The sequence below is a fragment of the Acanthopagrus latus genome, chromosome 1, assembly GCF_904848185.1.
Source record: "Acanthopagrus latus isolate v.2019 chromosome 1, fAcaLat1.1, whole genome shotgun sequence".
In the NCBI taxonomy this organism is placed as follows: Eukaryota; Metazoa; Chordata; class Actinopteri; order Spariformes; family Sparidae; genus Acanthopagrus; species Acanthopagrus latus.
In genome coordinates, this window is record NC_051039.1 from 23,395 (window position 1) to 46,984 (window position 23,590).

The 23,590-nt window shown below is 39.6% G+C and overlaps 3 protein-coding genes across 3 annotated transcripts; 2 read left to right on the top strand and 1 right to left on the bottom strand.

The window, feature by feature from the left end:
• Positions 1-427: 427 nt before the first annotated feature.
• On the top strand, positions 428-9,566 carry LOC119027982 (equilibrative nucleoside transporter 1-like). The gene is made up of 13 exons (XM_037113424.1): positions 428-887; positions 2,238-2,383; positions 3,236-3,317; positions 4,034-4,206; positions 5,508-5,647; positions 5,729-5,863; positions 5,993-6,090; positions 6,591-6,669; positions 6,768-6,835; positions 7,847-7,955; positions 8,147-8,232; positions 8,541-8,740; positions 8,884-9,566. Exons 2-13 carry the CDS (start codon positions 2,358-2,360, stop codon positions 8,993-8,995), a joined length of 1,308 nt encoding a protein of 435 aa, XP_036969319.1. The 5' UTR covers positions 428-887; positions 2,238-2,357; the 3' UTR covers positions 8,996-9,566.
• Positions 9,567-9,711: 145 nt separating this feature from the next.
• LOC119027987 (acylphosphatase-2-like) lies at positions 9,712-13,466 on the top strand. Its single transcript, XM_037113436.1, has 4 exons — positions 9,712-10,662; positions 10,954-10,970; positions 11,187-11,296; positions 11,562-13,466. The coding sequence occupies exons 1-4, from the start codon at positions 10,566-10,568 to the stop codon at positions 11,674-11,676; spliced, it is 339 nt and encodes a 112-aa protein (XP_036969331.1). The 5' UTR covers positions 9,712-10,565; the 3' UTR covers positions 11,677-13,466.
• Positions 13,467-15,127: 1,661 nt separating this feature from the next.
• Positions 15,128-20,101, bottom strand: LOC119024416 (reticulon-3-B-like). Its single transcript, XM_037107210.1, has 10 exons — positions 19,880-20,101; positions 19,562-19,762; positions 18,534-18,853; positions 17,049-17,199; positions 16,820-16,876; positions 16,596-16,734; positions 16,372-16,441; positions 16,239-16,285; positions 15,668-15,726; positions 15,128-15,308 (listed from the first exon to the last, which is right to left on the bottom strand). Exons 3-10 carry the CDS (start codon positions 18,757-18,759, stop codon positions 15,260-15,262), a joined length of 798 nt encoding a protein of 265 aa, XP_036963105.1. The 5' UTR covers positions 18,760-18,853; positions 19,562-19,762; positions 19,880-20,101; the 3' UTR covers positions 15,128-15,259.
• Positions 20,102-23,590: the final 3,489 nt, after the last annotated feature.

Genomic DNA, 23,590 nt, shown 5'->3' on the forward strand with positions numbered 1-23,590 from the left:
TAATGGGTAGAGCCTCATTCCATCATTAATGATCAACACTAATCATGGCAAATTGTATCAATTGGAGACACTGTTAATTATTGATGGGTGAGCTGCTATAAAGATTACTTTGTTACATTATAGGGTTGCAACTCACAGCACTATTTCACCTCTTTAAAGTTTATAAGATACATATAAACACAGACAGTTTGAAATAGTTTGAATGCCAGTGATTGTAAGTGACGTCACTGCTGCTGAAATGCTAGAAAGAAACCCAACAGAGACAAATTAAGGAAAATGTTTTTTTTATCCTTTTAATCAGTGAAATGGCAGAGTGTGTAAGAAAATACCTTATCCCACATTTACAATAAATCTTCAACCTCCTACAAAACAATCCAGAGTTAATGTTATCCTTCTAAGTAAAATGTGAGTATGTTCTAATGTTATCATAGAATCTTTTACACAGAAACAAAGTCCACTGAACTGACTGATATCAGCGTTCAAAGGTCAAAGTTCCCTGCAAAATGAAGAAGTGATTCCGCTGAAACTGCAGAAAAACAGACATGTGGAGGAAGGAAAGAGGATTCTATAAACGTGACCGAGAAGCAAGAAGAAACATTTCAAAACTGTCTGCAGGAGACTGAAGAAGAGGAAGAAAATTGCTTTATAAAAACAAACGAAGATTCAAAGGGATTGAATATTCACCAACATGCCATCAGATTTAGAGAAAACTTGCTGACTGAGTGTAAACCCACTCCAGAGACACAAAAAATTCAGCAATATAGCTTCATTCACCTTAACACTGTGAAGCCGAAGCTGGTTGTTGTCAAGCTTTAAGCAGCAGGACTGCCGAGGGAAATATCTGGACACCATTGACACAACGTCTGCTTTCATCAAAAATATTTCAGGTAAAAACTCTTGACGTTCGTTTGATTGTGACTGGAAGTTCAAGTGAAATATTGAATATGTGTATTTTACGTTTTTTATCAGTAGTTTGTGAATTTTGATTAATTATTGTAAATCAAATTCAGACAAGAGTCTCTGAAGGAGTAACTTCCTCCCTGTCGGTCGGGACAAACATCTAATGTTTAAGTGTCTGATGTTTGAGTGGCAGCAGCTGACTTCTTTTATTTTGGAAAGTGTCTGAATTCTGATATCTTTTATTTTGAAGTGTTTTCCTACGATAGTTGTAGTTCTTGTAATGTTGTACAACTATGTAATACACCATTACCCTTTTGTAGCAGTAGCTATTGATGACAGCAAACATTATCTAGGCTTATCAGAGCACACGTGGGTGGATAAGAGGAGGAGGAGCTGATGCCGACACAGAAAACTAACTTATTTTGTCAATTTTTGGTGGATACAGAAAAAATAAATAAAGACATAAATGAAGTTATCACCTCTTTTTTCTTTTTTCATTTGTCAGTTTTACAATCACTCAAAGGTTGATACACAGACTTTGAAAAATTCCATCTTTCAAATCACATCACACACAATGTTAACCCACACCTTTCACTGCAGAGAGGCAAAAATTCAATGCAAAAAAGCATAACAAAAAAAAATGTCTTGCAGTTAAGCTTAAATACTGGCAGTGTGCTAATTTGTGTCACACAATGCCAAAAACAATAAATAGTTTAATCTGCATCTAACCAATCAGCTTTCAGTGTGTTTCCTTAAGCAGGTTTTCACAGGTTCAGCATCATCAGGAGAGGCCTACGATTTAACACCTCATGTTTAACACAGTGTGATATAAATGTATTGCTTAAAATGAGACTTAAGTGTACCGACCTGCAGCTGACTGACAGCAGCTACCTGTAAACAGCTAAGAGGCTGTTCTCACTGGATCATTTTGCACCACAACATTTGATTACAGGATTTACAACTCTACTTTTACAACCCAAGTTTCACATTTAACTTTTCATAATAACACTCACACATTATCAAATTAATATGATTTCTTACATGGTTTCAAACTATAGTAGTAGTTCACCACACGGAAGAAAACTTCCTGTGATATCTGAACTCCCGCTCAACAAATATAACTCGTCTGTTTTACATGATTTGAAAATATTGAAAATACTATACAGTTAATGTTGATTTGTTTGTGTGATTAAAATATTAATTAACTACTTTTGAGCTTGAAGTTTAGTGAGTTTTTTTCAGTGAAGCCTAAATGGTTTGTTGTTAATTTACCTAATTAATACATTGATCTGTTGGTCCATTCATTAAATGATCAGGTTTGTTTTCATGTCTTTCAGCTGCTCAGAAAGCATCAACTCTCTTTAGCTGTCTCGAGGTAACACTCTGAGCTGATTCTCTCAGGACGTCTTCAGTCTATCAGGTCTCTTATCTGTCGGCTATTTGGTCTGAAAAGAAAAATGGTTGTCAGCTCACCAAGGGACAAGTGAGTGGAAAACAATTTAAATACATATAAAGTTACATTTTTAGTTTTGAGTTAATTTCATTAACAAATACGGATCAATTGACGTTATCAGACATGATCACACATTCTGTAAACTTAATAGTGTACAGTGAATGATATCTTTTGGAGAAGTGTGCATCAGACTGACATGTCAGCTGTCATGAAAATGATGAAGTTTAAGCATGTTTATGGCAGCTGTGATTACAAGTAACTCAGTCACTGTCATTCATTGTTAATGTTGTTTGACATGCCTTTGTTATGATAACCACATGACAAGAAACAAATCTATGAGGTTATAGGAGGCCGAGCTCTATGGCTAACCAAGCTAAATAGCAGCTAGCTAGCACTTTGGTTACATTAGCTACACGCAAAAATATGTCACATTGCTACTGTATTCCCGTTGTCAAACTGACCATATAACAGTATGATTTAATGACTTCTTAGTGAAAAGTCGAAATTGTACCAGTGAAGTTCACATCACAACAACTACTAAGGAGATATTTATACAATTCTCATGACAGCCATGGTCAAAACCAACCTCATAACAGTTTAATGTAATGTAAACACATACAATAGTTTGATAAAAACGCCAGCTATGAATTGGACTCCACCTTTGCTTTTAACGTGACTGGATGACATCGTCATTGTCATAATGGCACCTTCATGTTGAGTCTGATGCACAGCCGTTCAAATAATGCATTACCTTAGTTCAAAAGATACAAGTTGATTGACTGATTGATTGATAACACACCTCTTCCTGCTGCTGACAGTGCTCCTATCAGATTCACATTAAAACATTTCTAGTGATTTTATTTTGAAAACCTCTTCCTTCAGGTATTTTAGCGTCTGGATGATTTTCTTCATGCTCGGTTTGGGGACGCTGCTGCCCTGGAACTTCTTCATGACTGCTACTGTGGTATGACATCAATTCTTGTGTGTTCAAACCATCGATCTGAAACAGATTTTGTTTTGAGAGAGATCATTTAAACATGATTGATGTTTATTACAAACACTGTTGTAACATTACAATGTAATGTAATATATTGTAATTTAGGCAAGGCTGCAACAGCTACAGAGCTGGTGCACTAACATTACTCTCATAAAAGTAACATGAGAGTGGCACTCTGAACTTTAACCTTAAACAACATTTGGATACGCTGTGTGGAATTAGTTGCTAAGAAAGGCCTCAGTTGATGGATAATCATCAGGCTATCAACCGATTCATAGTATATCGATATCAATGCAGAGTCCGCACATTGATGTACTCGCATCTCTAATGTAAAATACTATTTCTGATTCATATCAGTGAATCTTTATACTGCCCCTGAAGTTTTCACATTGCTGCACAAAGAAAATGTTGTTGTCACCTGACGTCACAGTGATTCCGTCTTGAGTTGTTGAAGCTAGTCTTTATGGTAAACTCATTGATTTCACTGTTCTTGACTCAAATACACTGTTTCCTCCAATTTCAGGCATGTTTTTAGTTAAAGTCTGGTATTAAGATTTCAGTAAAGAACTGTATTGGTAAGGTGTTTTTTTAAAGATTTCCAACGTCAGTAAGAACCACTGGCAGGAAGTCAGGGATTATCTACAGACTCACCAAGCAAAACTGATGACACACTTTGTCTCCAGTATTTCACCAGCCGTCTGAAGGACTCCCCATTGGCTGATTCTTCAGCCAATCAGACAGAGGCAGCAGGAGAGCATCGCAGCGTTCTGGAGGCCAAATTCAACAATGTGATGACGCTGTGCGCCATGTTGCCGCTGCTCTTCTGCACCTGCCTCAACTCCTTCTTGCACTCACTGTGAGTACTGCAACGCTGCAACACCATAAAAGAACAATCCTACAACACACTGACACAAACACAAGTACAGCAGGCTAGGAGGCAATGTGGAGGAGAGGTTTTTTCAGGGTTCATAGAGGTTGAGGGGGGGAACACTTTGATGTGTTCATGACTTTATACCCCGAAGCAGGGTAGCCCACACTTTTTTAGCTTGCGAGCTACTTTTAAAATGACAAGGCTAAAAGATCTACCTACATAAAAAATAATAAATGTCTTTTTATTTAGACATATACTAAATAATCTTTATATAACACAATGCATAACTGATATAGAGACAGTGATATAACCCTTGCTTTTGCACATAAAATTGACAGCCGTAATGCACACAGGTGATAAACAGCCATCAGTGCTGCACACAGTGAACACCTCTCCCCGCGCACGTTTTTTTAATGAGCAGTAATGTTAATGGATACTCTTCTTCAGTCATTTCTGTAAACATCATCCAAATAAAACACTCAGCTGGGCTGGATTCCTGGCATCTGTAGACTCATCTGAATGCAGTAAGAAACACTTGCAGTCTGTGATGTCTATCCAAAGCTGCTGTGTCAAATCCTCGGCCATTACTTCACAGCGCTGTGTAACTGTACTTTTTGATAGCTGGAGAGCTTTGATTGATGATAATATTTCTAGTTTGTTTTTAAAATCCTGAAACAAGGAGTCAGCTGCCTCAGCGACAGCCTCTTTTATCATCTCTTTATCTTGGAAGGACTTATTAGGCTCAATGATAGTGACTCACCCGTAATGATGCTTTGGTGATGACATTTGCTTGTGAATTCCTCTGTGTTAAAAGCGACTGTTCTCCGATTAACTGTGATTTCAGTTCCCACATTTTCCTCCCTCTCAGCTCGATTTTTGGAGGGAAGTCAGTGTCGTACTTTTTATGAAGAGTTCGAAAGTGCCTCTCAAGATTCCCCTTCTTTGGAAGAGTGATGGTAGTTTGACAAATCAGATAAAAGCACTTTGAAAAACACATAGTGAAATAACATGGTGCGTGTAAATAAAATGACTTTACTCATTCATCACATTTCAGGAAGTCTTTTGCGATGACAATGGAAATTCGATTTATTGTGCAGCCCTATAAAAGAGTGAAATATATTCCATCCATAAATACATCTTTTCTAACAGGTGCTTGCTTAACAGTGGTACTTTGTGTAACTTATCTGTGTTTGATGTCTCAGATTATCAAACTGTTTAATCTTTGTTCAGTCCATGTGTAACCTGGAGCTCTCTGCTGATCCTTGAGCTTCTTCTTTCTGTGTCAGGATTTCTCAGCGTCTGCGTGTGATGGGAAGTCTGCTCGTCATAATGTTTGTCTTCATGGTCACAGCGGTCCTCGTCAAAGTTCCTCTGGAGCCACTGCCCTTCTTCTCCATAACGATGGTTAAGATCATCATCATCAACTGTGAGTCTGTTTGTTGATCAGTGTGTTTGATCCGTTTGTTTGTTTGTTTATCTGTATGATTGTCTGTCTGATTGGTGACAGCTTTCGGGGCAGTGCTGCAGGGCAGTCTCTTTGGTATGGCTGGCTTGCTGCCAGCTTCATACACGACTCCCATCATGAGTGGTCAGGGACTTGCTGGAACTTTTGCTGCTTTCGCCATGATCTGCGCTATTGCAAGTAAGATCAATAACTTACCAGTAATTATCAATATTTCAGCAAGAATTTATAAGATTCAGATTGAATAGAGAAATAAAAATCTCTATTGATGAAAAGGTCACAGATTCAGCCTCCCCTCCTCACCTGCAGGTGGCTCAGAGATTCAGGATGCAGCGTTTGGTTATTTCATTACAGCCTGTGTTGTTATTTTTCTGTCCATCCTCTCCTACATCCTGCTTCCTAAACTGGTACGTGTGTAAACACACACACACACACACACACAACACACACACACACACACACACACACACAACACACACACACAGGAAGTGAGGTTAAGTAAATTACATCACAAAAGGTTGGTACATCACCTGTATGCACCTGTATCACATGGCACACAACAAACTTAATTACCTGTGAAAAATTAGCTGTGATTGGCTGGCAAATCTGTGGAATTACATTTATAATAATAATAATGATAGTAATGATAATAATAATAATAATAATAATAATAATAATAATAATAATAATAATAATACATTGAAAGTAGAACTCAGCTGCTGGATGTTTTGTTTAATCTTTCAGCAGGTCTGATTTATTTTACACATTTCCATATGCAAATTTTTCTTCACTTTGTTTTCTTGTTTTCCCCACACTGTGATATTCAACTGCTTATTTTAACTACCTAGGCTGATGGTTTGTGGGTTATACAGTCTGACATTATTCCATATTTCATGTTTGTTTTCAGGAGTTTTTCCAGTTTTATCAGGAGACAAACAGGAAACAGAGATCAGATGAGGACAACTCTGTAGATTTGATGAACAGAGGTAAACAAACAAAAAACAGCTTCCACAGAAAATCTTTTTAATTAAATGATTTATAGTTTCATTAAGTTTTCATTAAGTCCTGCTCTTCAACTTTTCAGAGAGAAAACATGAACCTGTTGAGCAGAGCAGACAACAGAATGTCGCCATGATGACAATCTTTAAGAAGGTCAGTTACACAACCATCAGTTTCCTCTGATTTATAGGTTAAGGTTACACATACATATATATATATATATATATATATATATGTATATGTATATATGTATATATATATATATATGTATATATATATATATATTTCTCTGTGCTATACTATTCTCAGACAACATTTTTTCGTTGCCATTTTCAATCTGATTAACTCTAACCCTATTTCCACAGTCCCTGAAATGACACAACAGTCAATCAAATCAAATTGAACATGTGTAACTTTTTCTGAGGAGAGTGGCCTGTAACCCTGTATCGTTGCAGACTGGGTGTGACTTCTTTTGGGTGGGAAAGAAAGGCTGGTTCAGATTCCCATCAGGCTGTCAGAGCTGTTTTATCTAAACATCACTGCTTATAACAATAATGATCTCAGACACTGGATGAATGTATAATTCTGTTATGGGCAGAAAATCCCAAGCTAAAGAAATACTTTGCCCAAAATTAAAATTCATCCTCCTCTCCTCCTCCTGATGATATAAAGATCTCCTCTCTTCCTCCCGATGATATAAAGTCCTCCTCTCCTCCTCCTGATGATATAAAGTCAGGTGAAGTGTCGTAGTCCTCAGAACAGTTCTGGAGCTTAACAGTAAAACAGAGTTGCAGCGTTCTGCTAAACAACTGAAGCAACTGAACCCTGATTTTAAACATCAGATGTCTCCACACAGCTCATCTGCTCGGATCACAGTCTGGAAGAGAGATCACATCACAACCTGATCTGAGGAGATGTTACTTAACCCCTCGACATGTGGTCAATATTGAGCCACCACTTCAGAGATGCTGGATGCTAACACTGTTAGCTTAGCAGCTACAGAAAAGATTTCAGCCAATAAAGGGTTTAAATAATGGGTATTTTATTCTGTTTTGGATCCCAGGATATTCAGTTTCATTTAACTACCTTTATTATCGTCAATGATTAAATTGATTAGGTGTGTCTGTATCATGTCTGACCTACCCGCTGACTTTTGACCCTCAGATCTGGCTGTTAGCTGTGTCAGTCTGCTTCACCTTCACCATCACCATTGGATTGTTTCCCGCCATCACCGCTGACATCAAATCCACCCTAGCGGATGGAGGATCGTGGGGTGAGTCAACATGTCGCTTCTTCAGTGGCGATCTCATGTGTTCATCCATCACATGATGGATGATCCACTCTCTCTCTGCAACTTTATTTATGAACCCCGCTCTAATTAACAATCATATTTGTCTTTTTTAAAATCAGAATGTAAACGCATTCTTTAACTTGCTCTTTGATTGCATTTAATTTTTCTAACAGAGAAGTACTTCATCCCTGTCAGCTGTTTCCTGCTCTTCAACCTTTGTGACTGGGGAGGGCGGAGCTTAACAGCCGTCTGTATGTGGGTAAGTTTAATATCAAACGATAAACACTAAACTGCTCGTGTATCTGTTTGAGTGATCACTTGTATGTTCTTATGCTCAGCACTTAAATCACAGCATTTATGTACTTATTAAGGTCTCCTTGATGAATACTACCTACAATGCTCCCATGAGGGCTTGAAAACTGTTTCATTATTTCTTATTTACTTTATCAACAGTGACATGTTATGGTTGCTTTCTTGTGACCAACGCACTTATTGTAAGTCACTTTGGACAAGAGCATTTACTAAATGCCCTAAGTGTAATTATTGATCATTGATCTCTGATTCCAGCCGCACAAGGACAGTCTGTTACTTCCTGTGTCCATCGTGTGCCGTCTCGTCTTCGTCCCTCTCTTCATGTTGTGTAATGTTCAGCCTCGTCTCAACCTGCCCGTCTTCTTCTATCATGACGGCTGGTTCATCTTCTTCATGATCATCTTCGCCTTCAGTAACGGATACCTGGCCAGCCTCTGCATGTGCTTCGGACCAAAGTAAGAAACTGATGACAAAATGACACACACCAATATTTTTGTAATTTATTTTGTGGTTTGTGGTTTTATTTTGTAACAAATTCCATTAAATATTTTCCAATAAGCTGAATAATAATGATTAAATATCTTTTGTCGACTGACAGGAACGTCCTTCCTCATGAAGCTGAAACAGCCGGGGCCATAATGGCTTTCTTTCTGTCTCTGGGTTTGGCTTTAGGAGCTTCACTGTCCTTCGTCTTCAGAGCCCTGGTCTAACTGCAAACTGCTTCATTACGACTGGTTTCAGTGTAACCGACATGGCCAGTACTGGTCTAATTGCTAAATGGATCAACTGGACAACACACTGTTTATTACTGTCTGACTTTGTGTTTCAGGGGTAAAGTTACAGCTGAGTGTCAGACCATCAGATGTTGCAACATTTTGCCAAACAAACCTAGAAACAAGTTGTGCAGCTCAACAAGCATAGTTGACATTTTGTCCTGATTGTGGCGCAACAGGAAAAATAAATATCTGTCTGTCAAAAACTGACATGATGAGGCCTCTGACAGGACAAAGACTGATGGGAGGAGGATGTCTCATATTTATTAACACAAATACGCATTATTTATAGAAACAACATGTTCAGTCACACTGTTTAGAAACTGTAATCATTTAATTATATCATGGAGAACTTTTCCTGCTCTACTCAGTCATTTTATTTGTATAATTTGTATTGTTTCCTTTACAGACATCAGTAAGGCAGTCCTGTACAGCTTATAGAATGGGATCAAGAATGACGAAAATAATAAACTAAGATTGATAAATAAAATGATTATAGTAATTTCTATGCAACGACTGTGTGATGCCATGATTTCTCCTAGAAAAACATATTTCTAATCTTTGGTGTCAACATGTCGTCAGTAAGACATTTTAGTGATTCACGTTGTTTTATTCTTATCATTTGCACTCTTATGCTCTCACCTGTCAAATGAACTCAAATGTTAAATTTCATGAACTTTCACTTTGTCCTTCTAGATTTTTTTCCTTCACTCACTAAACAGTTTGCTGAACATTGTTTCCTTCTTCTGTGATTCTGCATTAAAGACTCATTTTCAGTATCAGATTTAATATTTGTAAGTAACATGTTTTGTTGGATTTTACTATTATTTTACTACTATTTTACCTCTGTTTTTCGTTGTCTCACTGTGGAACTTCAGCTTCACAGAGCACAGATAAACAAGAACAGTAATTACCAATCCTGTAGGAAGAAAGCGTTTTTCGGTCCCTTCTTAAAGATGGCTGTAGTGTTTGGATCAAATTTATGTTTCTATTCAATGAATGCTCCTAAACCAACTTGATCAGCTAACTGGTATAGAGGTATATTGGTATAGAGGCTGTACAATACAGAGGAAAGAAAACATAATTGTTGTGCTCCGAGGGAAAAAGGGCACTGCTGTGACTAAGCACCACTATATCTTAAGTCCACATTTCAGGAGATCAACAATCCACCTCACAGTGCCTACGTCACTGTTACTGTTGGTTCCAGGTGAACTGCAGACAGTCCGATAAACCCTCATGTTATAGACTACTGGATGACAGAAACCCCTTCATGTTCTGTGATAGACTTTTGAATCAGGTTTTATTACAGATTATTTTAAGTCCTCTTTATTGTTACTGATGACTACTTTCAAATCAAACTCATTAGAATTTCTTCAATGTATTTTCAGTGAAGCTGTGATACTTTTATTTTGAAGGACATCACAGGAAGTTGCTGTCATTCTGACAGTCGTGTCAGATATCAGAGATAAAAATAAACGCTGCAGAGTTAAATTTAAGGTGGACTGAAATGTTTCTGTCTGCGCTTTTATTCTGTCTCTTTAACATCGTCATGTCCAAAAACAAACTGACTTCGGTGGATTTTGAGATTTTTGGGAATGTGCAGGGTAAGTCATGTGTCACGTGTCACCTGATGTACGTTTTCATGTATTAAGGTATAACATTACACACGTGGTTATTTTCTGTGTTTTAGAGATTCTGTGCTGTCTTAAGTATTCATTATATCAATGATAAGAGATTGACAACTGTGGGTTTAGGATTTTAGGATGAAAAAGTATTCCATATTAAATTTAAATATGTTATTTATATCTCCCTATTGTACTGTATATACATATATTATATAAACTGTATATTATTATGTTCATTATGACACTAATAAGGTGTTTGTCTGTTTTCAGGAGTTTGCTTCAGGATGGTGAGCTTCATGTTAAATTTCAATATTCATACTCATGATGATTAAATGCTATACAGTCAGTCAGTGATCAATAGTAATCAATGAATGATACAAGATGATACATGATAAATGACAGAAACTGAAACATGTTTACAATGTAATGATGTGATGACTTGATTATGATGTGATGATGTCAGAATGTGATGATGATGATGATGGTGATGATGATGATGTCAGTACACAGAGGATCACGGCAGTAGTCTGGGACTGAGTGGGTGGGTGAAGAACACCAGACAGGGAACTGTGATCGGTCAGATCCAGGGACCTGCGGACAAAGTCAATGACATGTGAGTCCAACTTTCAGCTTTCTAAGGACTGAGGTCTTTGGGTTTAGATTTAAAGTTCAGGTCTCAAGATGGAGAATAGGATGTAATAAGTGAACTCATCTGTTGCGTGGGGTGAACTCTGAGGCTCAATACAGAAGAATTGATCAAGTGTCAAATTATGAGAATGTTATTTGGGTGCTGATGACAGAATCTTCTCCCACATGCTGTTTATTTACTCATTCAACAAAATAGAATTGTTTTACATTCTTCTCCTCATGTTTTTCAGGAAACTCTGGCTAAAGAGTGTAGGCAGTCCGGGCTCTCGAATCGACCGAGCCGTCTTCTCCAACGAGAGAGACGTTTCTAAACTGGAGATCCACGGCTTCTCCACCCGCTACTGAACATCATCAGCGACGTCACACCTGCATAAACAATAACATTTGCTGTCACTCAAAGTGAAACTGAAAAAGTTGCCTAATCAATTAGTGAGTCAACAGAACATGTTGGGTTAAAACAATGTTAAGTTATTTAAAAAAATGTTGATTAATGTCGGATAAAAACATCAAGTATCAGTTGATTGAGGAAATTACTGACCTTTAACTTTTTACAAAATCGATTGTAAAAAGTGGCATCATGTGTTTGGAGTTAATTGATCATTTTGACTTAAATAGATTTAAACATTTAGTCTTTCACAGAAGTCCAACTTTTCTCTCCCACCAAGTCAATCCATCCTGATCAATACCTGCCTGTTCACCTGTCAGTCAGTTAATACGAAAGAACTATTATCATGAAGTCATCGTTCCAATCCTAACGTCTACATGAAAAGACCATCAGACTCTCATATGTTCCTGGTGAGTCTTCCAGCGTCAGGTCAGGTCCTAAAGGTGCTCTTGACATGCCCATTTTACCAGGATGCATTGAATGGTTACTTGCATGAACTGACCAAAGCAAATATCCCAGAATTCATCTAGGCATTTAAGGCATTTAACAACTAGAAGTTTCAACAGTTTTTATATTTTATTTCATCACAAAATTAACTTTCAAGATTTTATTAATCAAGAAATCAACTGTGTCAAATATGGAAAGTTTCATAAAATTGAAGGTCCGAGGGTCAGTTGGGCCCGCCCACAGTCCCGGCTCGTTACAGTGTTGGCCCAAAGTTTGTTTTTGTGGATGAATAATACACTAATTGAAGAATTGGTCTAGACCTCTAATTGGATAGTGCCATGAGATACATTTTGTTTTGAATTGGTGCTGTACAAATAAAGATTAATTGACTGATTGTAGATTAAAATCATGGCATTGATAAGAGAAAGGGGATTTTCCGGTGAAATACACAAACAGGTTTACAGGTAAAAGAAAACAGAAAAGCTTTCTGATGAAACAACAGTGGCAGAGGAGAGCCGCGCCCAGCTGTCATTCTGTTAACATATGTTTAATATTAACTACATTTATCGTACATTTTAAAGCCACGACAGAAACAAACATATTGAGACCCTTTACTTCAGAATAATACTAATATCACACTGTGGAAATAATCAAGTACATACATCATACATAATGCAATAAAAGTCCTGTATCAAAACCTGACTGAAGTCAGACTATGTAAGTATAAGCAGCAAATTCTACTTGAAGTACTCAAAGTAAAAGTACTCTTTCTGCAGTAATCTGTTCCTGTCAGTGTTTTCCTTATAGAAGTTTGTGGATTATTCCCGCCACATTAATATATGTGTGTCATTTTACTGCTGTCGATGTTTAAGATCGAGGTAATTTCACTCCCTGTTGGCTGGTTTCATCTGCAGCAATGCATCATAGTCTACAAGCTCATCATGAGTTTATCGCCTGGCTTTCCTGTGAGAACCTCAAATCTTTTCTCACCTCTATGACAATGATTTTTAATCCAAGAGGATTTTCAAGAGTTTATTCACCTGAAGAACATAAAGGACCAGTTCATCCTTCAGTTCCTCACCAACACTCAACAGTTGCATTAAATGGAAAAACTAAATTCATCTTATTTACTAACTAACTGTTGGTTTATATTTCAGCCAGATGTATTTACATCTAGCCCTGCATGTAGTGGTTCTTAACTTGAATGCATGTATTGGCTGTCCTGTAATGACTGGTTCCTCTAGTTCAGGGGTCACCAACACGGTGCCCACGGGCAACAGGTAGCCCCCAAGGACCACATGAGTAGCCCTCAGGCCTGTTCTAAAAATGGAAATTGAATATTGATATTACCCCTGTTTCCCAGCTTTTTAAGTCACTGTTGAGAATTATTGTGAGAAATCATTAAATTGATCAGTGTCTTCACATAGATGAGTAGCATTAATCATTAATAATCATATATAACTAAAGGTAAGATGAGCAAATTTGTTATTTCAGAAGAGTGCATCAAACTGATAGCCCTTTGTATGACTTAGTACCCATGAAGTAGCTCTTAGTTTCAAAAAGGTTGGTAACCCCTGCTCTAGTTGGTTGTACTATGCTCAACTCTATGAATTAGCTTTTATACTTAAAGGTCCCATATTATACCGTTTTTCATCAATTTCACACAGCTGTCAGAGGTCCAACAGCTCTGTATTCGATATGCATTGCCCCAAACTCATCCATTGTCCTGAATTTCAGCTGTCTAAAAGTCACTCTACAGAGTTCTATTCGGATCAGTCTGTTTTTGTGCCTGCACCTTTAAATGCTAATGAGCTCCATCTGTCAACACCTACTTGGAGGGCCCTGCCTGCTATGTCACTCTCAGGGAGGGGAAGCCCCTTGCGTTAGCAGTAGCATGCGCTAATGTTTACAGTGGATGTATATATGTATTACTATGGCTCGCAGAGATTTTTTCAGTCAGCCAAACTAGTTTGACCCAGAATCTGACCCAGAAGGAGAGACTCCTGAAAAAGTACAGACTCTGTGGCTGCAGCAGGACGTTTCAGAATGGTTAGTGTGTCTGAATAATGTTAGTTTGTTCGTATGGGTTAGGTTTAGGGTTAGGGTTGTTACATTTACTACAATGAAGCTAATGGCTAACCCTAACCCTAATGGTAATAGCGAAAGCTGTGTTTGTCTCCAACTCAGTCTCCAAACTCTTGGACACTGTTCGCATTGTCTCTGTCTCCAGTCTGCACAGGTTTCCAGACTTTTTATCTGTGACAACCAAGCTCCATTGTAATATTATTGACATTAAACTAACTAGTTAGCCGATTTCCAGCTGACTTCACCAGACTCGTAGCAACTATAAATACTATTAAACTGCAGCGACACTTACCTGTGGCTCGGGTGCAGTTGCTGGGTCCGGTATGGTTGGTACTGATCCTTTTACGAGGGTCAGTGTCGAGGCAAAGCCAGCTTTGTACTGCACTGATGAAATGAACACCCCCCTCTTGGATATCTCCTATCACTGCACAGAGGAGGTCGGCCTATGATAATGATTCCTTTCGTTACGTAACAAAAGCAGCAGATTCTGAACAGCCTGTAGGAGAGCTGTGTTACCAGTGGGTGGGCTGCAGAGACCATGCAGGAATCACTTGTTTTCCTCATTCTGGGAGTTGGCAGGCTCAGGGAGGAACAGCTTATATATGTAGAGACCAGAGAAAATGTGTTTTTAATAATGTGGGGCCTTTAACTTGTGATGATTTAATAAAGATTGTCTTTTTTACTATACCATTGTGTTATTATTTAAAGGTTCTGATACTGGCAGTATTTTCCTGTTAAAGGACAAAACCAACATTTAATACAGTACCACGGTCTTTCAAAATTTAACCCCAGGGTTTAATGGAGACATGGAGGCTTTTATGTTGTTGTTGATTTTAACAAAATCAGAAAGAGACTTATTGAAAAGATCCAGACAACTGCTCTGTTTCTCATAAGGTTTTTTTATTACCACAGTTTCTGATTAAAGTCAGCAGGTGATTTGCCGACAAACACACCAATCAGAGAAGAGTTAGGGGCCACAATGTGTGCAGGCAGGCGTCTGTAGTTCAGTGGTCACTCGGATTTGGTTCTTTTCACAGCTCCAGGTAACCTGTCCTGCAGCCTGAAAACACAGACTGTCTGTTCACTATGTCTGACAAAGCCATCATATCACACCCTGTCACACCATGTCACACCTTGACAAACCATCAAAAACCCTCAAAATAAAAGCCAGGATTTCTGCACAGTTTATCGTGAAGTGCAGAATGAGCTCATTTCTGCTCTTGTAGCTGTTGGAAGAAGAACTGTCATAAGACCTGCAGCTGGTGTGAGGCACAGGAGCCTCATTTTCTCCCAGGGATAAATGAAGGTTTATCAGTCAATGCAATTACTGACTTGTTGTTGAAGACAAAATGTGTTACTGCTGATAATGGGGGAACACATTCTCAGTGAGTGTGGTTCTCTGTTCGGATGTGTACTCACTTGTGTAGCTTCTCCTCCACTCTGGACCGAATCAACTCGATGTAATGATCAATCTGAGTCTGAACATACACACACATACACTCACATCAATTAGTGCATTCAGATCATTTAGTCACAGAAATATCTTCAACATGAGGCATTAAACGAAACACTGTACTGGTTTTAGATTTTTATTGTTAATGATCTTAGAGAGGACTTGTGGTGTTTTTAACTGTTAGTGGACCTGACTGTGATGTCACAGAGGATCAAACAGCAGCTGAGGAGATCGACTGGACCGGTTCTGAAACCTTTGGTGAGTTAGAATCATTGACACAGCAGAACTAACATACCACTCCTTTAGCTCAAATATGCTCTCTCATCCCCAATCCAACGCAGAACTACAATCCAACGCAGAACTACAAAGAATGAATGTACAGCTTGGCCATGGGAAGAAGTCCCAGGTTATTGTAGGTGACGCACCTGAACATTTGGACTAAAATTCAATAATAAATAATCCAGATAATACTAAAGTTAAGCTATGGCTCTGACACTGAGAGAAGGGGTAGTTTTAAGACAAGTTCTGCTGCCGTACCTTTTTCTTCAGGTAGATCAGTGGAGTGGTGAAGAAAATGATGTCAGCTGGACAGGAAGAAAAAAAGGCTTCAGTTTCAGTTTGCTTGAAGCACAAGTCCAAAAATATTGACATCAGGAAGAAGCAACCTCACCGAGAATCAGAATGGTAACTCCATTAAAGATGGAACCAACATACGTCATCATCCACATGACTGCAGACAACTGGAACATTTAGAGAACAGCTGAAACATTTAGTGAACAGACAGCTGAACCATTAAAAAAAGGAACTGGACACCTGGTCTCATCTGGTCTACCTGAAGTACATGAACAGAGGCTAGCATTAGCCACCATGTTAACAAGTAGCATGTAAACTGACCTTCAGAGAGTCGACCAGGTCTTCAACCAGCAGCAGCCTCCTGGTCTGACTGGTGAACCAGTTAAGGTGGACCAGAGATTGGTCAGCCAGCAAACGCACAGACTCAGAGGACACAGAGATGTCCCTGTCCAACAGAGACCTGGAGAAGGACAGAGGAGGTGAGAGGAGGTCAGAGGAGGTGAGACGAGAACTGAGTAGGTGAGAGGATTCTTTGTGTGTGTTACCTGAATGGATGACCTTCGTCTGATTTCTGGATGGCATGGATGACTGATTTATAAACCCTACAGACAGGAAGGAGACAACAGTTAATTCACCAATTAGTTAATCGATTATGAAGCTCACAGATGGAACATGACATCACTTATCAGCAGACTGAGCTGCATTATGGGACCTCGAACACACTTTGGAGGTACCTGGTGGGCTGTTGATACATTCACAGTATGTTCTGATTACCTGAAGGTTATGGTGACACAGAGACAGGTGAGCAGCAGGTAGGACACCACACTGATGACAGACAGTGTTGCCACGGAGATGAGAATTAGCAAAGACAGGGCAAATGCCACTGCTGTTTTCTTCGGTTCTTTCCAGTGGACGAGCTGCAAGGCTGCAGGAGCGGGATCAGAGTTATTACACACACTTCCTGAGAGACACACACCAACACACATGATCCACCTCAATAAACATGTTCACCACACACGCAACTGTGGTGGTCTTCAATTTAAAAACACAACAACAAATACATTAATATTACAGCAAATACACAACAAACAGTAAAACACAGCTTACCCAAATGCCCTTGCATTTTTATCATGCTTTACCAGTTGACCGAATGCTCAAAGTGCTTTGCAACACTTGTCACATTCACACACACATTCATACACTGATGGCGGAGGCTGCCATGCAACTGCGTATCAGGAGTAACTGGGGCATAGTATCTTGCTCAAAGACACTTCAACATGCAGTTGGGGGGAGCCCGAATTTGAACCAGCAAACTTCTGATTACTAGTCGACCCGCTCTACCTCCTGAGCTACTGACATAAAGCTCTGAATGCAGTTAGCAGAGCAGTAGTCATGTGATTTGTTTTAGGGTGTGAAGGGTTAAAAAGTCTGGTTGTGAGATTAGAATCTGCAATAAGCAGCTTGTTTCACATAGAATGACCTGAATAAGAACACAAAGCAGTCAGGTGAGCAGGTTAGCTCTCAGCAGGACAATGGAGCTTTGTGTCTGCACACAAATACCTAAATTTAAAGACCTGCATAAATCAAACAGACGTAAGTCCTGCCTGGATCCAGAGGAAGACTTTGATTGTTTCCATTGTCATGGTGATGGTTTTAAAATGTTAATAACACTTTATAGAGCTCATTTATTTATTTATTCAAATAAGGGACAATGCATATTAATTAATGTGTGCACCAGAGTCAATCATGTCAATGTGTCAGATTTTATCCAGAGGTTCATTTTCAGCTACAGTCAAGAAAAAAATTAAGAACACAACACACAAACACAAACAAATAAAAATACACAACCACCACTCCAGACCATGACAGCTGTCTCTGGCAGGTGGAAGGAATATGAAAAAATACCACACACAGTTTATCACACAGCATATAAAGACACATGAGTGCAGACAGAAGCACATGGACACATAGCATTTATAAAGACTAACACATTAAAAACATTCATCTAAGCCTTGACTGTTAAATTTAAAGCTCTCCAACTGTTTGACGTCAGGCAGGAGACGCCAGTTCAGTGATCACACTAATCAATCATCTCCAGGCTCTGAGCCTCTGTTCAGTGAAGACTGTCAGATGAGGTTGAGACTGACTGACTACAAATAATCACCCGTGGGTCCATTGTGTAGCTGTGCTATATCTTTTGACTGTCACCTTATCTGCTCACCACAGACTGAATAATGCCTGTGAACGGGTGAGTCCTACCTGAATGTGTGAGGTCTCTGAGTGAGGAAGAGGAGTTGTTGGATGATGATGATGATGAAGAATTACTGCTGCTGGTTGAGTCGGCCATTTTCTTCTTGTTATTCTTCTTCTTCTTCTCTCTCTCTGCAGCTGAAGTTTCTCTAATCAGTTTGAGGCTCAGTCTGTGCTGCAGCTGGAGTTGTAATGTCATCACAGGGCGGGGCTTACAGAGAGGGGGTGTATCCATTGGTCAGCTGTTTTAGTTACGTTGATGGCAATGAATTCTGGTCTTGAATAAAACACCGTTGAAATTAATTTCAGCTGAGCTGCAGAGTCTCAATCTGTCACAACAGAGAAGGAATTAAATCCAGTCTGATGTGAAGGGTTGTTTTAATATTAAAGGATCATTAATAAACCCATTTAAACTGCAGGTCTACTAACTAAATACAGATTTACAGTACTTGAGCATACATACATGTCTCGGATAAAGAACCAATAGAAGTTTACAATCTTATTACTTTTACTGGATTCTATTTAACTGACAGCTGCAGCTCCTCAAACGCTTCACATTAAAAACACATGAAGAGATTCCAAATATGATGTCAGTCTGCAGCAGGCTGTTATCTGCACTCATGTTAAATACATCAGTTATGTTTGTTTAATATCTAGACCAGGTTTCTCTTCACCACTGTTTGATATCTGACTTTATTGGACATAATGATCCCAGTCATTCAAGAGGGTCCAGTTCAGAAATGTAAAGATGACATGTTCTCATACACAGATGAACTGTGTTGTGGCCGCTTTATTTCATCATGAAGTAAACCAGTTATTCTCAGAATGATACTTGAGTGGATGAAGAAGGCCTCTCAGCCAGCCAGCAGTCAGATCACATGTCTCTGCATAAATCTTCATTGAGTCTTCATAACAATCAATAATGATGATGTTTTGATGCGAATACTGTCTGTTCATCAAAAAGCTCATAAAATACAACAAGTCAGTGTGTTCAAAATAAAATAAATTCACAAACAGATACACACACACTGACTCACCTTCTAGCTGGAGATCCAGAGGGAGGGAGCAAAGCCTCAACCACCACCGAATAACACAATACAGAATCCTGTACAGCTGCAGCCATGACGACAAACAGGTAACACAGCTCAACGCCTCTTTGTTACCTGACTGCTCAGGACAGTATCACCTACATGCTCCAGCCTGGAAACCCAGACTGTGACCTGGAGTTAGACCTACATCTAGATGACAATAGAAACAGAATCAGAGTCACTTCAATATTAAACCTTGTTTTTTCTGATGACAGCTGTAGTTTACTGTTGGTCCTGATAGTGATGACATCATCATCGGAGTCTAACCTGGACCTCCTGGGCATGGCAGATCTGGATCTTCAGGGAGACACTGAGCGGGAGCCACGAGGAGAGACAGACCTGGACCTGGTGATCACACAGTAATTGTAATATTAACATATACTGTTCAAACAGGCTTAATGATCACAGTTCACCACAGCAACGTGATCTTACTAATCCAAACTGTTCATCTGAACGCATACAAAACTACCAAAACAGGAGCTCAGGTGTCTTTCTGTGTGCTTTTCCTTTATAAAATGAAACCGATACACGTTACTTCATGTTTTAAATTGTCTGTGTTTGGTTGTGTATGTGTTTGCTAGGTGAAAACAGCATTTCGTTGACAGAATACATCTCCTCAATACAGCATCTCCTCTGAGATCAGTAGAAAGACAAGAGCTTTTAAAAGGTATTATAATGTCGCAGGGTTCAACTTCCAACTGCTCACAACAGAAACAAACAATAAGTTACTTAGTTACTGTCCATTTCATTGAAATGAAGGTGAGAACAAAACAAATATGTAAACTTTGCTAGATTATCTGAACAGCTCAAAGCTCAGTGATTGGATATCTTCCAGATAGAGACGGGCAAAAAGGAGTTATATAGAAAATACAGTCTGCAGTCTGAAAGCTCAATAGCCATCATCTTCTCTGTAACCAAACCAAGACCATTTCAGAAGAACAAGAATCAGAATCAGAATTCCTTTAATGTCCTGCAGACGGGGAAATTTGTTTGTCACAGCAGCAACAGAAAATGTCAAAAACAGAAACATATTACAAGAACAGGAACAATAGCAAAAATAAGCAATACAATTCTAAAGGGAATTAAAAAGTAGACATATATACATATTTACATGATATGGTGCAAAATAACAGCAGTTTTTCTTGTTTTGATTTGTATTGTATTGTTTTAAACACAGATTTTAAATACAGATAATAAATATGGAATAAATATGGTGTTAAGGAAATTGACCAGATAGTGCAAAAACAGAAGTGACCTTTGTGCAGACATACTGCACAGTGCAGAGTACAGGGTGAGGTCTATATGGAGCAGTGCTGGTTGTACAGTCTGACAGCAGCAGGGAGGAAGGACCTGTGATACCTCTCCTTCACACACTTAGGGTGTATCAGTCTGTTGCTGAAGGAGCTGCCCAGTGCTGAGATAGTGTCCTGCAGATGGGACTCCTGCACTAGCAGTGATGACAGCTTGTCCATCATCCTGCTCTCTCCCACAACCTGCACTGTGTCAAGAGGGCATCCCAGGATGGAGGTGGACTTCTTGATAAGTTTATCAAGTCTCCTCCTGTCTGCTGCGGAGATGCTGCTGCTCCAGCAGACTACTCCATAGAAAATGGCTGATGCCACCACAGAGTCATAGAAAGAGGTCAGGAGGTCCCCCTGCACCCCAAAGGACCTGACCTTCCTTAGCAGATACAGTCTGCTCTGACCTTTCTTGTATGTAGCTGCAGTGTGATCAGTCCAGTCCAGTTTATTGTTCAGGTGAACTCCCAGGTACTTGTAAGATGTCACCATCTCAATGTCTGTTTCCGGGATGTTCACCTGTGTGCAGGGTTGTTGTGCCTGCAGAAATCCACCACCAGCTCTTTGGTCTTCCTGGTGTTGAGCTGGAGGTGGTTCTGCCGGCACCAGTCCACAAAGTCCTGAATAAGTCCTCTGTAGGCTCTGTCACCCCCGTCCCTGATGAGGCCGACGATAGCAGAGTCGTCAGAGAACGTCTGTAGCTGACAGTGAGGGGATTGGTGGTAGAGGTCTGCGGTGTACAGGGTGAACAGGGAAGGGGCCAGGACCGTACCCTGTGGGGCCCCTGTACTGCAGATAAATGTGTCCGACACGTAGTCTTGAGTCCTCACATACTGTGGCCGGCTAGTGAGGTAGTCCAGGATCCAGGATGTGAGGTGTTGGTTCACCCCTGAGAGCTCCAGCTTGTCCCCCAGAGTGCAGGCTGTATGGTGTTGAAAGCACTGGAGAAATCAAAGAACATGATCCTCACAGTGCTTCCAGGCTTCTCCAGCTTTAAAAACATTATTTGGCAGAGAAAACATTTAAAGCCCAATGTCCACTGCTGTCTATCCCCCCAAACAGCAAGTTAATTGTCAAAAAAATCCACATTGAAAAATAATAAACAAATTCATGCAGATCACATGATCCCTTTCTCTTAATGGAGGAAGTTGTTAGGCCCTTGTTTTGCCAGTCAAATCTATGAGTGGAAGATGACAAGATGAACTTGCAGCTTTACTTAAACTGGTTTTAAATAATGTTTGTGGGAATATTTATGTCTTCAGGAAGCTTGCGTGCTTGATGCCTGCAGATGTTTGAACTGCAGTAATTTGGAGCCCTGAGGAACATCTGATCCGGATGTGACTCGCCTCCTCCCACAGATCCTGCGTCATACTGACCGCACATCATTTCGCGCGGTTTGCTGCTTTCATTGTGTCTCTTTTCTCTAACTGTGTTGGCAGTCTCCAGCTGGACTTCTTTGTAAATTTACTTGTAAGTTAATTATTACAGAGTTGTATTATATTGCCCAATTGGCACCATGGGCAAACATAAACGGGAGTTCCCCTCCGTGAAACAGAGTTGTTCAACACGAAGTGAAGTGCTGAAGTGATGCGACTCCGACTGTGTACCAGGGAAAGCTGAGGAAGAATGTCTGCATCCTGAGCACCTGCATACAGGTGTGGACACCTTTAGGGGGGCGAAGGCAAAACCAGAGTCTGTGATGTACTATAATAACGCGAAGTAGGGTGAGCATCCTGGAGGAGGCCGTACTCCGTTCCGCTGTAAAGGCGGTACCCGAAGATGGCCACTGTCTTCTGTAACATCCTCAACCTGGCTGGGATCAATGCCTGCATCTTATTCAAGGAGCAGCAGCAGCAGGAGACCCGGAGGAAAGTCCTGCAGCAGCTGGCAGAGCTGAGGGCAGAATACATGGAGGGGAAAGGAGCCGCGGCAGGTGGCACAAGGTGCGCAGCAGTGGAACCAACCACCGCAACAGCAGCAGACATGGAGATGGAGGCGGTGCCGGTCCAAAAGAGCTGCAAAAAGAACCAAACAGAACCAAACATCAGACACTTGAAATGCCACAAGCCCGTGTGTGGTAACTGTGAGGAGAGCGGAGGTAACCTGCAGACTGTGACCAGGGATCACAACAGCTCTTTGTTTGTTTTTGTTTTAGATCAGCTTGTTTCCAGCTTTTCCATTATTATTATTTTTTATGTATATTATTAAGTCCATCCATCCATCCATCATCTGTACACATTATATGTACGCCGCTTAATCCTCTGCAGGGTCGCGGGGGTATATTATTAAGTGTTGAAATAAAATATTTTGTAATTAAATAAGTTACTTTTGATTTCAAGAATGTTCTCTATTAAAATCTTGTGTAAATATATGCAATAACTATGGTTTATTATGTGCGATGATATGAATATTGATAAATGTATAATTAAACTTGTCACAATGTACATTTTGGTGTAATTTCATTTTTTTTTTAAAACATCATGACAGAATGAATGATACATTCAATTTGTTAGCAGTAAAATACCCAATTGAGCCAATCAACTGGGTATTTAACCACTAACAAAGTTAGAGACAAGAGAGACAATGAAAGCAGCAAACCGCGCGAAATGATGTGCTGTCAATATGAGTGCTTATGGCCAAAATAGGTGAAGCATCATAAAACATCAAACATCATCATATC

What these genes read in the sequence shown, in the direction of transcription:
- LOC119027982 (XM_037113424.1), top strand. Translation starts at nt 2,358, where the DNA reads ATGGTTGTCAGCTCACCAAGGGACAA. An exon ending in ACATCCTGCTTCCTAAACTG is followed by an intron (nt 6,091 to 6,590) that starts GTACGTGTGTAA and finishes GTTTGTTTTCAG; the next exon opens with GAGTTTTTCCAGTTTTATCA. An exon ending in AGCGGATGGAGGATCGTGGG is followed by an intron (nt 7,956 to 8,146) that starts GTGAGTCAACAT and finishes TTTTTCTAACAG; the next exon opens with AGAAGTACTTCATCCCTGTC.
- LOC119027987 (XM_037113436.1), top strand. Translation starts at nt 10,566, where the DNA reads ATGTTTCTGTCTGCGCTTTTATTCTGTCTCTTTAACATCGTCATGTCC. An exon ending in GCGGACAAAGTCAATGACAT is followed by an intron (nt 11,297 to 11,561) that starts GTGAGTCCAACT and finishes CATGTTTTTCAG; the next exon opens with GAAACTCTGGCTAAAGAGTG.
- LOC119024416 (XM_037107210.1), bottom strand. Translation starts at nt 18,759, where the DNA reads ATGGATACACCCCCTCTCTGTAAGCCCCGCCCTGTGATGACATTACAA. An exon ending in TGTGTCACCATAACCTTCAG is followed by an intron (nt 16,877 to 17,048) that starts GTAATCAGAACA and finishes TCCTGTCTGTAG; the next exon opens with GGTTTATAAATCAGTCATCC. An exon ending in GACGAAGGTCATCCATTCAG is followed by an intron (nt 16,735 to 16,819) that starts GTAACACACACA and finishes GTCCTTCTCCAG; the next exon opens with GTCTCTGTTGGACAGGGACA.